Source organism: Rhamphochromis longiceps, linkage group LG15 (genome assembly GCF_057381845.1).
Source record: "Rhamphochromis longiceps isolate RC_006_pf linkage group LG15, R_longiceps_female_GT1.1, whole genome shotgun sequence".
Lineage (NCBI taxonomy): Eukaryota > Metazoa > Chordata > Actinopteri > Cichliformes > Cichlidae > Rhamphochromis > Rhamphochromis longiceps.
This window is the reverse complement of record NC_140571.1, coordinates 9,712,725-9,730,987: the sequence shown is the minus strand read 5'-3', so window position 1 is coordinate 9,730,987 and position 18,263 is coordinate 9,712,725. Positions and strand designations below refer to the sequence as shown.

At 41.2% G+C, this 18,263-nt stretch overlaps 1 protein-coding gene across 1 annotated transcript in view; it reads right to left on the bottom strand.

Moving 5' to 3' along the window:
* LOC146652049 (steroid hormone receptor ERR2-like) overlaps window positions 1-18,263 on the bottom strand; it is a 44,060-nt gene that overhangs the window by 4,805 nt on the left and 20,992 nt on the right. Inside the window, exons 4-6 of the mRNA XM_085382299.1 lie at window positions 13,802-13,912; window positions 13,319-13,480; window positions 2,263-2,532 (exon numbers count right to left, since the gene is read on the bottom strand). Of these exons, the coding sequence (XP_085238425.1) occupies window positions 2,263-2,532; window positions 13,319-13,480; window positions 13,802-13,912 (543 nt within the window). The remainder of the gene's footprint in view (window positions 1-2,262; window positions 2,533-13,318; window positions 13,481-13,801; window positions 13,913-18,263) is intronic.

The following is an 18,263-nucleotide window of genomic DNA, read 5'->3' as shown; positions in this document are numbered from 1 at the left end:
GCTCTCTACGTATAAGTCTACATGTTGGAGGGGAAAAAAGAGAGAAAAAAAAACAGGCTTGTCCTCCGAAGGACGAGCTGACAGCGAGCATTTTAATGGACAAGCACTGGTTTGCTTTCAGCCAATTTCACTGCACTGACATACTGTGTCAGGTCTAATCTGTGTATGCATCATATCCACAATTCATTAACTCACAGATAAAGCAGTGCACGACGCAAATGCGAATTCAATACAGTATTATAATCAAATCTCACAGACTGAGATAAACTCGTCCTACCCTGGTAGTAATACAGAGTAGCGCTAAAGAGAAGGCAAACACGGCTGCTGATTGAAGTGTAAGTGAATGAGATCAGCTCTGCTATGTGTCATGAAAGTTGTGGCGTGAAGTAAGACCATGTATGAACATGTAAATGAGGCAGAAAAAAGGGAAAGTACAAGGCTAATTATGTTCCTAACTGACTGATTAAGTCTCTTTTACCAGTCGCCTTCTGTGTAAATTGCATTTCTATCTTGGGAAATTAACTAGGCTATGTGGACCGCACATGTGTTCCAGCACTCTTCATTTGAAACCTTCATGTTAATGCTGATCTGATCCTCATTAGGCTGCACGATCATGTGTGTGCGCGCGCTCAGATGTGAGAAAGAGAGTGGAAAATAAGCAATATGTTTTTAAATGGGTGCACGCATAAAGCATGAGTGTGTGTGTGTGTGTGTTTGTGTGTGTGTGTTTAAGGAGGCTGGGGCTGGGGGAGGAATGCAAAACTAACTTTGAAGAAACAATTTCCATGTAATCCGTCAGCAGCCTGGCGTCAATCCCGTCGATACTTTGCTAATTACAAAATCAATGGCCATGAATTTCCACAGCTGTCACACCCAGAGGACCACTGGAGCCGAAGCTCGCCGAGACTGTGTTCAAACGAGCCGAAGTTGCCCCCTCGCCCTCCCAGAGCAACCCCTCTGAACCCTAGCCTTCCTCTCTCTCTCACACGTCTTCCTTATACCTTTACCTCCCTGTCTTTCCATCACCTCCCCTCCTATTTATCCCCAACTTTCCCATGGAGTGTTTGTCATCAGGAGACTAAAGCTCTGGGCTCAGCATTTTTCATTTTTTTCAGTCAGGCAGGAGAAAAGACTCCTAACAGGCATTGATTAGCGGGGGACAGGCCCAGCCTCATGAAAAGCAAACTGTCAATACGGGTGCAGCATCTTCACACTGGAACAAACGAGGCCCGTCGTTCCCCGACGCTCATTCCACTCCACTTAACACATTTTATTGACAGCCCCTGTTTTTCTAATGAAATGCTAAATATATCTCCCTCGGCTGTGGCGCGCTGGCAGCTACTGTTATGGAGATGGAGAGAATGAGAGCGCAATGTGACAGTCACACACACACACACGTGCACATGTATCTGCACACAAATTAAAATATAGCTACACACACAGACACAGACACAAAGTTAAATCTTGATCTTGACCTTTATGTCCTCTCTTATCGGGGATCTTTCATTGTGGGGGTGATGGTGCCACAAGATACCGATAACCACTCGACATTTTTTATCCCTGTGTTTTATTTCTTTGTCTGTTTAATTAAACACCAACTGCCAGGCTTTACTTGAGATTTTATATAAAGATGTACCTTCCTGTCTATGTCATTACTGCGGAGAAAATAAAGGCTATTTGGCAAAAGTGACTAATCGGTTTTCGATTACTTGATTACAGTATTTTAATTTACTTTAATTTTATTTCTTTAGCGATAAATCACAGTCGCCTCAAGGTGCTTTAAGTTGGAGGGAAAAGAGCCTCCAGAGAAAACCCCAACAATCAGATGATCCCTGTACAGCAGTTGGCGACAGTGGGAAAGAAAAACTCACTTTTAACAGGAAGAAACCTCTGGCAGAGCCAGGCTCAGGGAGGGGCAGCCATCTGCCGTGACAGGGTGGGGGTAGTAGTCAACGCAAGTATGCCACTGAGCCACTACTATCTCTGGGAGTTTTAAATAGATGATTTTTGGAAAACTTAAACTCTCTGGAAGCCAAATACAATAAACAGAACTTGGTTTAGGATGTAATCCCATCATTTTGACTTGCATTCAGCAACACAATCCTGCTCTGCCTACTTATTGATGCACTATGATGTTTATGAAGATCCAAACCCACTACTCATCCAACGTTTCTATGAATTTGAGCCTACAATATTTGTGCTGTTCACAAACTCATAGATTAGGATTGTGAATTTAAGTCTAACAGGTGAATGGAAGATTACCTGAGTTAGAGAGTGCAATGGCTTTGAGCGTAACAAACTCCTCCTTCTCCATACGCAGCTTCTTGTAGCGTCGGACCAATGGCAAGATGGCAACATGAAGGTCCAGCAGGCCTGAGATCCTCGCCTGCTCCTCATCTACCACGTAGTCCTCCGCATACATTATCTCATCCTCACAGGGCAGTGAGCGAAACACAATGCTCAGCACCAGGATCTCCATCCAGGCACTCTGCAATAGACTCATCTGGTCTGCCAGCGAGAGTGTGGAAAAGCCTGCAGGAGTATAAAGAAAATATATGTCACATTTGAACATTTTCTAGGTACTGCTGAGCCCTCACACAGAACAACCATGTGACATAGTAAGAGGGCAGCCTATTAACCCCCCTGCTCAATTGTTGCCTCTTTCAGTCCTCTGTGTGCTTTATGGGCTATGTACAATTGCTGCGCAATCCTCAAAGAAGTCCGACTTGAAACAGAGACCGACTGCTGTATGCAGTGGCTTTCAGGGAGCAATATAAATCAGTCAGGAGCAGAGGCCTTTGAAACATGAGCCAGGGCTGCCTCAGCCATCAACTCAGTCCTTCTGCAACCCACTGCATAAGCACATGAGACCCTGCTTAGTGAGGACAAATCCAGACTTAACACTGATTATATCGTATCATTGTCAGAGTAAGGACGGGTGAATAGACATTCACTTCTTCTTTACAACAACTTCAAAGTTAATTCTGTCATTTAAAACAGACTAAATTAATGTACTGAAATTCCAACTGAGAAAATAGGAAGGAGAAAAAAGAAGATCGTGTGGATTTATAATTAGACTTCACCATTTTATAGTTTTCGCATTTTCTAAGAGACTTTTGTGGGATTCCTCCACCCTTTTCATAAAAGGGTAAAGAAAAACCTTTCAAACAGTAATCAAAACACTTCTGAATAAAAAAAAACAACCTCTGTTTGCATCAGAAAGACCATCTGATGATTTTTTTTTCTTTTAAAGGAAGCAAGTGAAAGTACCTTTTATCTATAAAAGATATAGCCTACAGGTTTATAATACTTATATACATAAAACATTTACTACAACAAGAAACTCTAATAGTACATGCCCATGTCACGGTACTTTCTGACCCGTTTTTGCTGATGGCCATTAAATTAAAATGATCAATGCTTTATAAATTGTAGCCCCATAAATGCACAAATTGGGTCATTTCAGCCCACTGCCAGGTGGTTGCTATGCAACATGATGATAATATATCATGTGTAATTCCACTTTTGTGGATATAAATGAGATGTTAATGTTGTGAATTGAAAACAATAGGTGATGATGATTTCATGAGGTATTGTGGATTGTTGTACATTCAAGGTTAAAAAGGTAATTTTAGTCATTTGTAATATGGTTCTCATGGAACCTGAAGGTATCATAACATATCATCCATAACTTAAATTTTGTGGATGTGTTATTGTTGTGAAACTAAAACTATAAAATCCTTTTATAAGTTGCTGCAGCTTCAGAAATGCTAATATCATGTCATTTTAACCTGTTATTAGCTGGTTGCTGGGCATCAGAATATCTGATATAGACAACAACCTTCAGGTGTATCAGATGAGCCTGCGTACCAAGTTTGGTAGCAAAAACATATGGACAGACATACACAGATTTGCGTATCATAGTAAAATGTCTTTTTTCCTGTTCATGCACAATCATTCCCTGTATATGAACATGGTGTCTCACTCTAATCCTGTTCCTGCCTATCACATTGTTCATATTCTTTATTGGCATCAACTTTCAACTCACCTCTTCTGGCTGTGGACTCTGAACTGGTATTTATTGGTTAGTTCATTCACAGGAATTTTGAGCCACCATGATTAAGAAACTGGATCTGTTCTGTAGCTGTGGTGTAGTTCTCCCAACAACATTTACCATCATGTATCACAAGTGTATTAATGTGCTGATTTTCAGTGTGTGAGAATTTGTTTAGAGTTTTGCAACAGGAGAAATCAGGTCCGTACATATACTGAATAACATATTCACTGGGATTGGGATGGAATTATGAAGGGGAATGCTTTAAACGCAGCAATGTTAAGATCCAAAAACAAAGCACACATGCAGGCTTCTTCCTGTGTTGTTCAACCTTTTGAACTTGGTGTGGCAATTCATCCAAATCTCGAGGTCGACCCATCAACTTTCACCTCTAACATTCACACACACCACATCAAACACCTGAAAGGACCTCAATGGCCACAATACCTTTCACTACTCTATGGTGAATAGGAAGGTGATTGGGGGATATTGACCAGGGCCTTGAACTCACCACGCTGCTTACTTAAATCTTGAAACTTGTATGGATCGGAATCGGACAGGTTGACTTAAAAGGGGTCCTCCCGATGTTTCTTATCAAGCAAATAGAGGAACGGCGGGAAGCGAGAGAATGAAACAGAGAGAAAAGAGTGCTGGGGGTGTCATTGATTAGTAGATTGTAATCAGTCCACCAAATGCGAAAGGGTATCGATCCAAGCCTCAGATCTGACAAACAGACATTTGATGGAGGACATCCGGTACATGTTTAGTGGGGGGAAGAGAGGACCACAGGATCACTGAATGTAGATATCAATGCTGTGTCAGGAATTCAGATTCCCCAAAGACACTTCTGCAAGAGAAATGAATGGCCTAAATTTGGTGAGGCTTATTTAGAATAGTGAGGCAGAACTAGGGATGGGTACCGGTGTCCGGTGCCATCTGACATAAACGGTAGTAACCAGACCGAAAAGCAGCGCACATTTCGGTGCTTTATTTCGGTGCTTTTTTTTCCTGAGCTGTGATACACTTTAGATTCTAGCCAATCATTTTACGTTTCCGAGGATAGTAGGCGGGGCCAGGTACGTACGTTCTGTTAGAGCAGAGCTACAGATTAAAAATGTCCAAGGCGAAGCGGTCAAAAGTCTGGCTGTACTTCACAGCAAAATATGCAAACTCAGCAGCCTGCAACAAGTGCTTTAAGCTGATACTGTGATACTGTCAAAGGAGGTAACACCTCAAATCCGATGAAACACCTGGCGACGCATAGCGTTTTTTTTTTAAAAGCCCAGAAATGCGCCGTATTTGATAGCTTGCTGCGAGACCTCACACCGAGCACATCTACTGCGGGTGGGTTGCCTGTTATGCAACATCCCCCAAAAACACGAAGAGGAGAGTCCTGGCCCCTAGCCCTGCCAGTGTAGCAGAAATGATGACAGATGATGGTGGCAGCAGCCGTTCTTCTCTGCGTGAGTAGCTAATTTACGTTGAGTAGGCTAACCACGTTATTACATTAATGCATGTAAGGTGAACTAGCAAACATCATCATAGCTACATGCGGCTGTCTTCTTGTTTGATGGCAGATACTCCCTTCACCCTGGCTAAAAAGGCTAAAATGACCAAAGAAAAAGTGGAAAACAGTTAAACATGAGAGGTTTAGGACAAAGTTTGTGTTTTTTCCATTGTTTAAGCACTGCTTCCAGCCAAGAGTGATACCATATATGCCCCATAGCTGCAGAAAAGGCTAACATTGTTATATTTTTTACAACAGCTGAACATGAGAGGTTTTTGGACCAATTTTGTGTTCTCCATTCTTTAAGCACCGTTTGAGCACCGGCACCGTTTCAAAAGTACCGATTTGGCACCAGTATCGGATAAAACCTAAACGATACCCATCCCTAGGCAGGACAAAATAAGTCTGACAGTTAGAAAAAAAGTAGCATAGTTACATACAGAAACAACCCGTTTAAATAACTATAAAGCAAGAACACTTAAGGCTAAAAATCATGCTTATTAGCTCCATTTAATGTAGCATACCTTTAATATACTGCCTCAACATAAAACCACCAATTGTGCAGAATGCCCTCCCTTTGTGATGCCAAAAGCTTGCTTATCATGGGTAACCTGTAGTGTCAGGCATCAGGACATTGGTAACAAATGCTTTGAGTCTTGAGAGCTGCTGGGTGTGGCCTTCGTGAACCTGGGCTGTTTTTGCATGTGGGACAGATGCTCAACTGGACTTTGTAAATAAAGTTTCGAGCTCTTTGTAAAATTCCTCCAGTTGCTCCTGTGCAATTTTGGAACTTGTGACATGTCAAAGTAACATCTGCATGGAGGCCAGGACTAAAGGTTTTCCCAGCAGAACATTGCACTGTGCTTTTCATTTTGTGACTCATTGGTGAAGACATGCATATATTTCCCTTATTTTCCCCCAGCACTCCTGGCCACCTTTTTCTTTTCTCTTTTTTTTTAAACACTCAATTTACTGAAGCAATTTAGTGACTTCCTGGTTTCCCTTGGGTTAGCCTGGAGCTGGATGTGTGTCGCCTGGAGGTGGCTGAATTAAGTGTCACTGTGGAGGGTGAATCCCCCTGATGAAATATCAATATTTCACCCTAGTGATTTGATGCCGTTTGACCAAACATGACACAATACTGAGCAAACCAGGCAACGTCAGCATCTCTGTGTTTGCAGTCTCTCTGCATGGAGATGAAGAACATGAACAGCGACGCTGTTCTGCTAAACTACAGGGTTTTAGAGTATTTATGTTTTACTTGTTAGCTGAATAAATCAAAATCCTTAATTTTACATCCTATAGGCTTTATCGCTATGCGTCTTCATAGTGTAGTGACTTAGACATTTGCTTCACAAACAAAAGGTTGCTGGTTCCATTCCAGTTGAGACAGAAATCCCCTTTAGGGTTGCGTCAGAAAAAAAAACATGGGGAGCTATCAGCTGTGGTGACCCTTGTGAACAAAGAAGCACCCGAAACTAGGTTTAGGTAAAATTATTTTAAACTTAAAGTGATTTCTTTAAATTATTTTAAAGAAATCTAGACTATTGGAAAATGCCTAAAAGACACTTTGAATAAAAAAATGTCAGTGCAAGAGTGCAAATTACTACTTATAGGGCTCAATGAAGCCTAATTTTTGGAGGTTACAGTTCACTTTACTTCAACTCAATTTTATTTATATAGTGGAAAAAAACCATCATCTCAAGGCGCTTTATGTAGGAAGACCCTACAATAATTCATCAAAAACCCAACAATCAGACAAAGTGCTATGAGCAAGCTCTTGGCGACAGTGGGAAAGAAAAAAAACAACCTTTTAACAAGAAAAAACCTCCGACAGAACCAGGGTCAGGGAGAGGCAGCCGTCTGTCATGACTGTTTGGGGGCGAGGGGAGGGAGACACGACAAAAGATATTATTAATCTCTGGCTGTTTTCCAAAGCATAAGTAATAATTAGATGCAGAGTGGTGTATAAACACATAGTAAGTGAAAAAATGTGAGTGAAGAAGAAACAGCAGCCTACAGCATAACTATGGGAGGATATAGGGTCACCTGATCCACCTCTAACAAATGCTTTATCAAAAAGGAAAATTATGACACTAATCTATAGAATCTAATCTAATCTATAGTATAGAGGGTCGCTGTAAAAAAACTGTAAAAAAAAGACTGAATACATGTAAATAGAGGGCTACTCAAATACCCATAAATGCCTAAAACTCAGAAGTTACTGCTAACTCTTTTAAGCTAAGTTTTGCTAACGAGGCCATTTTTCACCAAAGTATGTCTTTTACCTCTTCACTCTGTGCATTATTGCCAAAATTAGGAACACCCTGTCTCAGATACTAGAAGAACTAGTCCAAACATTTTTCAATTCCAGGCTGAACTCCTTGTTACAAAAATGCCACAGCAAGTATACCAACAGGGACTGGAAAGAGACACATTCTCTACTTTTATAACTAAGCTTGACAATTTTCTTTTTGATAATTAAACTATCTCAGTGACCCTGAAAAAAGCATTTATCTGCCACTACTGCATGCCATTAAATTTGAATTCTCTCTCCTCCAGCTTGTGCTTTGTACTCTCTCTTTGCACCTCTCTGCACAAGCTACACATTTATGATCTGTAGTTACGAGCCCAACTAACCTGTTCAGTGTTTATAGTGTGTTATTGCTCTGCGCTCATCTCTTCTCTCGCCACTCCCCACAGCTGACTGAGGCAGATGGCTGCCCCTCCCCGTCCCCCTAGTTCTGTCTGAGGTTTCTTCCTGTTAAAAGGGAGTCTTTTTCTTCCCATTGCCAAGTGCATGGCTACAGGGAATAGTAAGGTTTGTAACACTGCAAAATTTTGATCCAACTATGTAAACTGCTGTTTTTTTTAGTGATCAAATACATTTTAATGCTAATAGTTACAAAAAGATTTACTACGCTGACAAAATGTAATCAAAATGAAATTTTTTAGCCATAAAGAAAGAGACAGTAAGTTATATAACAAAATGTCCCTATTTATTTGAGCATTAAAATAAATAGGGACTGTTTTTTGCTAACTTTAAAATCAAAATCAGAAGTATTTTTGTTGCTTTTACATCTATCACACTGTTCACTGTTTTAAAACCATGTTGTGCTCTGCAAACTGTGGGGCAGCTTTTGTAGTAATGCATTGACCTGCAGGGGGAGGCTGTTGTTGTTGTGTGTGTGTGTGTGTGTGTGTGTGTGTGTGTGTGTGTGTGTGTGTGTGTGTGTGTGTGTGTGTGTGTGTGTGTGTGTGTGTGTGTGTGTGTGTGGAGAGGGGTGTTGCCGTTTCACCAAACACATTACAATACTGTAACACTGTAAAAACCCATATTTAGCCAATGTAGCATGTTAGTCAGCAATATGTCTATTTCTTTAAAGGTCCCCAGGTCCCCAAAAAAAGAACTGTTTGGCAGGGTTCTGGTAATGCAACAAAAAAATACAGGTGCGTGTAAGATAACTGAGGCCCTGCTCAGTACAGTGAGGAGACTGAGTGGTTGGCAGTGAAGCTTGAAGCTGTCATTGAGAGCGAGGTCTAAAACAGACAGCAGTTCACTCTCTATTCATTTAGTATCATTACAGGCCTCCTAAGAGCCCTAATGGGCCTAATAAAAAGACAGAGGTAATAATGAGACTTGAGGGCCCTATATGAGCAGGAGGAGTAGGAGAGGGAGAGCCAGGGGAACAGGAGAACAAGGAAGCCAGAGAGTGTGTGTGAAAGATATTATGGCAGAGGGTGCGCGGGACAGAAACAGAGAAAAAGAAAGGAAAAAGAACGAGCATTAGATAAAGTGAATAGAGGGCGCTGTACGCTTTTGACTTGAATGTAGTCTACGCTTTGTGAGGTGGTCTGTGTGTGTGTGGTTACAAATCAAGGGCCACAATAACATGTCTCCTATCATGTTCTTGAAGCCAAAATGTGTGTTTTTGTTTTATTTTTTAAAAACTTCAATATTTTTAATTGGCTCCTTTGCACACAAAAAAACCTAAACCAAACTAAACTGTGAGGATTAAAAATTCATCAAATTACTTCTTTCCAGCTGTAAAACACAAATATTTAAGCCTTCACAATGAACACGTGTACCACAATACCTAAGGAGTATTACATGTTTCTTCCCAGCTCTCCACATGTGGATGCTGAAGGACTTTCACATTAATGGAGCGATCTGCGCTAATGACTCCTATTACCTCATCGTTAAGGCCATTTGCGCAGTGGGCTATGAGTGTAATGGAGGGAGTGGACTGTTAAACTGTAGGGACCCCTTTTGTCTTAATCGTTACTTGGTGACACTTTGACCCAGTGGCCGCGGGTAAAATGTCTCCAGAGTGTCACGTGCTGCCTTTAATAACTCTGACAGATCTGGATTTAGATCCTCACACCATACAAGATCAATACTTTTTTATTTATATTTATATATATATGTGTATATATATAAAAAAAATGTAATGAGAATAAGGCAGTGGAAAAACATTACAGTAAAATTCATTACAGGCCCCATGGGGCTCCATTAAATTGAGGAATTTGACTGTAGTTACCCTATTTGGCTCTTTTATGAAAAATACACCTGAATTAGATTTTTTCCCTTGTTCACAAGATGTTGGATGGAAAAGAGGTCAGGAGTAAAAAACAAAAAACAAAACCCAAAAACTGTGCATTTGGGTCAGGGAAGCTCCTTTTGTTCCTGTTAACGCTTGTTTCTCGATGTAAACTCGAGAGTGGTGAGACAGCATGTCTCAAACCCCAGCAACCCTCCATTGGCTAATCGTTTAATAAGGCTTCTCTTTTCCTAAACATTCATGTAAAGTTCAAAGGGCTGGTTTGGGCTCAGCTCATTTTGGCCCACAGTCCAAACAGATGATGTAAGCTTTCCCCAACAGGTAACTTCCTTCATGTTACTCCACTATGCAATCGATGCTGTTTTCAGATGGTTGCCCACTTGGCTGACTGTGGATGAAGTGGCTAGGTGCCCCACTAGTGGAACACAGCATACATTTGAGAATCACTGGTCTACAGCAAATTGACACATAATGTGGAGGAGTTGTCTCCTAATGTCATTCTCCATTCCTGAACTTTTCTTACTGCTAAGGCCTCTATCACACGAGCCTGTCAACGACCATCTGGCAAACAAAGGTCATAAGGTTGTCAGGTAAGGTCCCTAGTTAGTTGCCAGGGTTGTCAGTAGTTTGCATGGAAGTACTGCAAATACTTGCAGACATCTCTCTGAGCTTTAGTTAAACTTAAAAAAGTACAACGCAAACTGGAAATAAAAAATATTTACCATTAGAGTAAATTTTCCTGCATCAGCCAATGCATTTCAAAAGCGTCAACTTTTACTTTGAAGGCAAACAACAAAATGACATATAAGTGTCATTATTTATTAAACAAAGCCAAAATGCTAAATAAATACGCCCCATGATTCAGTTGTTAGTAGAACCGGCTTTAGTGACAATAACTTGAAGTAACTGTTTTCTGTATGACATCAAATCATTGTAACCTTCTTTACGCCACTGATTTAGCCCATTGAGGTTTGTTTATGTCAAGCTCTCTTAAGGTCCCCTGTATTTCAATGAGATTGAGGTCTGGACTTTGACTGGGCCATTACAACACCTTGATCCTTTTTCCACCCGTGAATAAGCTTTCTCACTGGAGTTCAATTAAAAAAAAAAAACAAACTTTAACTCTTACCAGACTGATGTGCAAGAACATTGGGCTCAAATTGTGGTCATAAATATTTTGTACTACTGAGTTTTGTAACCTTGTAAACCAAAATATCTGAAAATTTTATGTTTGTGCATTCGTAGATGAGAATTTGTTTGTGTGTGTAAAAAAGATTTGTGTTTGTAAAAATATTTACACAAGTTACAGTTTTTTTTGTTAAGGTCTGCTTACAGATACAAAACAAAAAACTATGTGTAAAGCTCTGCGCTCAGGTTTCCTGGCTGTGTGTGAGTTTCAACATACAAGTACGAATTTTGACCCGTTTTTTCTTCCTTTCAGCTGATTGGTCAATGTCATCTCAATCACAAATTTAACAATCCAATCAGAGAACAGATGGGTTTGGCTGTTGGAGTGGCGCTTTCCATATAAAAGTTTCAGATATTTTGGTTTACAAGGTTACAAAACTCAGTTCACAACTACGCATTTGATTTACAAGTACAAAATATTTATGACCACAATTTGAGCCCATACATTCCTGATATCTTTGCTGCTTGGCATTACATTAACACACATCTGAATACCGCAGACCAGCAAACTGCCAAAACCTCAGTTTTCACAGAGGTGCTCACCCTCGCTGATGATCAATTAATTAACTTGATTAGTAGCAGCTTGCTGCCACTTATCTTTCTATTTCCTACAGAAGCAGTAAGGATGTACTTTGTTTACACACTTCTACATCTTTTAGTTTTTGTCAAATAAATAATGACACAGGTTACATGTCATGTGCATTTCCTTTGAGGCTTTATTTACTTAATTTTAAACAGATAATTTTTATTATGTCCTGATATGTAAAGCCACAAAATTAAAAGAAGATGTACTTTCTTTTTCCCATAACCGTATTTGCCATCGTCCTATAACTACTCTGGGCCACTGCTCAGCAAACGATTCATAGTCTTGCTTTAAGTGTGGACGATGAGTCAGTAAATGGGACAAATAGGACAGCACTGTGCCAGCCCAAAAGGAGACAGAGAGAAAAAAACTCCATTGTTTTGGCAAAAAATCATTTTTTATTTACTCTGAATAAATTCATTTTTGTTTTTACGACTAATTAATTGTGTTTAAGCAAGCAAGAGACCTTTTTTAGTTCCTTACTCTGACGTAAGGATTTGCTTTTTTTTGTTATCACCTTGAAATAAATGCACAACAAAAGACAACTGAAGATAAAATTTGTGTCCTGACTGCTGCCATTTATTTTAATCAATTAGGAACCCCTTTAAGAAATGCATCAGTGAAGAATATTACTAGCTTTAATTGAATAATAATTGAATTGACAACACGTGTGTCTTTTACATGCTTTATTTAACCAGATCAATGGCTTGCATATACTTTGAAACCAGCCAGTGCTCCTTATGAACACGCGGAGGTCCAAAGTGTCTCCTTCAGCCGATAAAGATGAGAAGAACGGAAGATCTAAGAACATTTGCATAGCAAGTCTTATTTAAGAATTCATCAACAAGGAGAAGGGAAATCCATCAGTATTTCCCTAAATAAATCAATTTCACCACAGGCCCTGTGTAGTCTCCTTAAGTAAGTAAGAGGATTGCTTTCTTTAAGTCTGGGATTGAAATGGAATACATTGACATAGGGGCGGGTCCCCCCCACAGACTCTCCCACCCCACTCCACCCCACCCCAGTCAAATCAAAGGTTTCAGCTGCTCTTTATTGATTAGATTTTAGAATATGGGACTAGCTTCTCCCTTAGGTGCAGATGAGTAGCAGATGTTAATTATCCTGTGTGTGTGCATGCGTATGAACGGGAGGGGGTGGCGGGTTATGTACAGCAGTCGGTGAAGTACTCCAGTAATCTCACACTGTAACATTTGAGCAAATCAAAGAGCAAATGGGAGCAGTTTCTCCTCCGCTTTACTAACTGCACAAGACCACACGTGAACCTTTTTTTTTTTTTTTTTTTAGCAACTTAATAGATGGCCTGTATAAAAAGCACCTATGTCTGAAATTTCACATTAAGACAAGTGTTTGGAAAGCCAGAGCCCTGATGACAGGTTCAGTCAAGAGCAGTCACATGTTTCTACCTGGGATATGTTTGGCCCAGCCAATGATGACCACCAGCTCGCGGTCAGCCAAGTCACAAAGCGTTGTCAGAGCCTTGATGTCTCCGTCCGGCATGGTGGGGTCAGGCATGGCATAGATCTTCTCTGGCTCCACCACCAGCAAATGAGAGACGATCTTTGTCACTAAGAGGGGGAAGAGACAGAGAGAGAGAGAGAGAGAAGGACGGAGGGCGTGAAGGAATATAAATGTACTGTGGTGTGCGACAGTTTTAGGCAACAGTGTTTGCCTAAAATATGATCATATTGTGCCACATCAATCTCATCTTTGGATGTAGATAACAATGCTCTCGCCATATTCCTCAAGGGGATTCATTTCACAGCTTTATGTCCCATCATATTAACTAATAAAGTTAATGCTTTTTGTAATGCTCAGGTAATACACACATTGTTACTGAGTGAGATTTTAAATGAAAAAAAGAAAAAAGCAACAAAAAAGCAACTCACGTGGTTTTTTGGCTGGAGGGGGGAGGGTGAGGCCGAGGTAGGCGCCGTTTTCGGCATCCAACCGCCGCTTGTACTTCTGACGCCCCCCTCTCACTCGATCCAGACGCACACCTGCAAAGAAAAATAATTAAAAATATCACGTATGCATAAGATAAACCAAAGCCACTCTGACGAATCCACAAAACGTAATGATTACGTAGCAAAATAAAATAAAAGGGAACTTTTCACTTGTTATGTTTGGAAGTAGGCGTTGCTGCTGACTTTCTCACTTTCTTTTTATATGCTTAATTTTTGAAAGTTACATTCAGTTATAACGACCTATTTTATGGCATCGTATTTGCTACAGCTTATTATAAAACTGTAGCCTATTTATTGGGGGGGAAACTTGACCTATTTTGCTGTGTCATCAGACTCTCACGAGCATTTCAGGGTTTTTAATTTTCTACCCTGTATATGACAAATACTATATAACCATTCTTCATATAATATACAGTACAAAAATTAGGATAACAGCATTTTTCTGTCATTTATCTACATAAACAGTTACATTCCTTTATTTTTAACCTTTCAACCATCAAGCAGGACTTCTGAGTGGAAGTTTAAGCATTCACATGCAGGATTATCTTCAAAGCCATCACAGAGGATGCGGGCTGGATGCACCTTGTCTCCTGAATTGATACGTTTGCATTAAAAGTTGTTTGAGCACTGAGGGAGAGCAAACAGATTTTACATGGTCAAGTGGAATTAAGTCGTGTGAGATTTCCCAGTGACTCATATAAATTCCTTTGATTCCCCTGGAAACAAAAGAATCCGATTAGGATGGTCTTTCAATTTCCTGACACCGACTATCCACTAACCTAATTACCCACCGTGCCCAGAGGGAGCTCATTCTTCCCAGCAAACACAGTGAGATCATTTTATGCCTGGCAGATTGAAGCTAAATCGAGAGCCCCTCTCCTAACACAGCTTTCCATTTGTACGCCTTAAAGTAATCAATAAGGCTTGCAAATAGACTTCTTGTTCTTTGAACACATGTGGATGCGGTTTTAATTAGTCAGTTAGGCAGGCAGGAGCTGGGTTTGCGATAGATGGAGCTTTAGTGGTTGTTTTTAGCATTACTCTTGGTTAAGTTAAATTTAAAATGATAAATTGGGCTTCAGGAAACAGTGTGCATGTACTCCAGATATTAAATCAGTTCAGGAGCCTCTCTCTCTCTATTTAATGGTACACAGAGGCCTAATAAAGGGTTATGCAGTTAGTTAAGCCTTTCACAATAATAAGCTTGTTTAATGCATAAATATATTAAGAAGGTACCAAAACCGAATTCATGCAGCATGTTCTTGTAAGGCTAACTGACAGTGAATTGTTGCTGCTTTTGCCCCTAACATTATCAAGACACACACACACTGACACACACACACACCAGTTTCCCTGCCGTGGGCTGCTAGGTCATGTAGCTACAACAAGCGACAAGTGACCAAACAGCCAGAGTTAGAATTCCAAGATCCGCGGGGGCTGTTTGAACTCGAACATCCAACTGGCCCATAATTAATAGACGCTGACAAGAATTAAGAGCTCAGCGCTAACCAGTTTCAGTTTACAGCTTAGCGGCGCTCCAAACAGCAGAGACCCGAGGCAGGAGGGCAGGGACAACAACAAGGGAAAAAAACAAGGGTTAGATAAGGCTGAAGAGTGGGAGGGTTGGAAAATCAAACAGAACAATCTGCTGTGCTTGGATGAATATATCTGTTTTCTGATGGTTTCTTCTTTCTCAATTTGTACATCCTCTCTCTGTCGGCCCTGCCTGTCCCAATGACCACCTGATCTCACCAGTGCGGGATTATCTCCTCCCCATGTGATATGGAACAGTACTGAGAATATGACCACAACAAGACAGCTGAATGAGGCCCCTGGAAGAGGGCCGGAGAGGGTGCGAGGGGGGCAGTGTGTGTCATCGTCAGCACCGCATTCCTAACCTCAGGCCCAAAACCACATCGGCCTCCGCGCTTCAAGACAATGCGGGTCCAGACGAGAGCCTCTGACATGGGTTGGGGGGGGCGGGGGCCAGGCGGGTCCACAGATCATCTTAAAGGCATCCAGATCCTTTTTTATGGTTGCTGGCCTTTCATAAAGTGTGACAGGCAAAGTATGGATGCATGGGTGAGGTTATGGGGTAAAAGAAATGTGTGTGCTGGATAATATGAATTCACATACTACAGCACGCTCATAACTTTGTGCTGACTGCGAGAAAGACGGGCTGAGATACTTGGCTGAAAGTCTATTCTTGCTATGTGAGTGTGTTTGTGTGCGTGCACATGTGTGTGGCAAGACGATGAGGCATATTTACATTGGAGCAATCTTTACAGCCACCTGATCTGTTTTGCTTTCACATACACAACATTTATTGACTTGTTAAAACGTTAAGGCAAATTTCTTATTAAAGTGACAGTGTTTCGCTTCATGCGCTGGCCGCGGGTGCGCCGGGTGTGTCCTGCGGATTATTTTGCTATGCGTTTATTATTTGCACATTAAATCGACAGATATCTATTTCACCATAGCAGCTGCCAAAATATTCATTTTATGCCCACAATGAAAAAAATGACAAAAAAACGGCCCTTAAGAATACATAATAACATTTTTAAAGTCCACCTTAAAACACAAACATCAAAATGAAATCTGAGTTAAGTATGTGATTAAATTTTCGGCCTAAAGCCCTCACCCAAATTGTCTAAATCCACATTCTTCGCAATGTGGTCAGAAACATCGGTCTATATGCTGAAAAACACCCACATCAGCAGTGTCTTCAATGTAAAACTGAAGCCAGAAAAACAAAAATACACAAAGGAAGACAGAAGGTTGAGCAAAAACAAAAAAAGTGTCCAAAAAAAACATTCATGATATAAATGAGATTCATTCTTCTGGTACAAAAAGATGCTCTACAGAGCAGCTGTCATCACTGAAAGGTGCATGTGTCTCATATCGAGACTGTGTGTTACTATGTGAACATGTGCTCGTGTGTACATGCGTGTTTAAGCTTCTCACTCTCAACTATTTTCAGCCTTTCACCTGTCAGAGGCGCTTCTTTCGAGAGAATGTGTCAGAATTGGCTGGCTGGCTAACGCTGCCAAAGGGAGATTAGGAGCTCCCTATTTTAGCTGGGAAAAATCAGAGGGATGCGGCGTGCAGCCCCCTCCGACGCAGCCTGCTCACCCTTTGCAAAGCGCAGCCGCTCTGCCCTTCCAGGGCTGCCTCTCAACATCTGATCTGGAAAGTCAGAAAGAGCTACAGTAAAGGCTGTCATCGGGTTTTTTTCTTAAGTCTGGGTGGGCTGAAAATAAGAAGGGAAAGGCGAAGAAAAGACGACACAAAAAGTTGAAGGGAACTGGATTGGGTTGGGTATTAACATGGCGCACCATCTGCTGCAACCCCCTCCCGGTGGCCTGGCAATGCTGGCACTGCTTAACCGTAACTGCCATGGCACTTGTATCACTCTTTATCATGTTTTACACTTACATAAATCTGAGCCAGCGTGTCCACAAAGGGCTATTATTTTGTCTCGCAGTGCCGCCCTAACCACAGATGCAGCTCTAATAAAAAACATCTGCAGAGCTCGAGAAGGGCCGAGATCATTCATGAAGTTGAAGCTGGTGTAGTGGACAAAATAAAATGTTTTTAAAAAGCTAGAACGGTGTCAGTGACAAGCATGGGACCTCAAGGAGCGATTCTGAGCCCCTTGTCAGGGGTGATATACATTTTAACATGTGTGTCGGGAAGCGAGTACATGTATAGAAGGGTTGTTATGAGGTCAGCGCTTCGCTAAATCCTTTTCTTCGGAGGAACACGTGTTAGCCTCCGTGTCTGATCTATCACCTGCCAGACAGTGAGGACAGGCCAGTGCAGAGCCTCTGGGTGGGCGCTGACTTTCAGCTGCATTCTGCCAGCTACTCTGACACCCTAAAAAGCAAACAAGCCCCCACACATGTGCTGTTAGATAGACAAGTTTACGGTACAAGAAAAAACAAGTGGCAAGAAGGGAGGGGTCCTTCTCACTTATAGTTTAAGTACTTCGAATGGTGCAGACCAACACATGCTAAAAATTCTGGTTCTGAAGACGCCCACAGAGTATAGACTTTGGGTATATCTTTATTATGGTGATGTAATCTTAGCATATAGATTGGTTTCTGATTTAAGCCTATTGATTTGGAAGGGACCTGACAGTCTGTGATATTGGATATGGCTTTACTAATCTTTTGTGTATGTGGCCGGAGGAAAATAAGGCTGTAACATTACCCTGGTAGCCACGTTCGCTCAGGAAAGACTGCTGATCCCTATCTGTGGTTAGGAGAGGGCGAGACAGCGGTGTAGGTTGCCAAAATAGTCTGGCAGCTTGTGTTCATCCACCACATTACAGCGATGTCAGAAAATCCCAGCATGCAAAGAATAAACCACAGAAACACCGAGC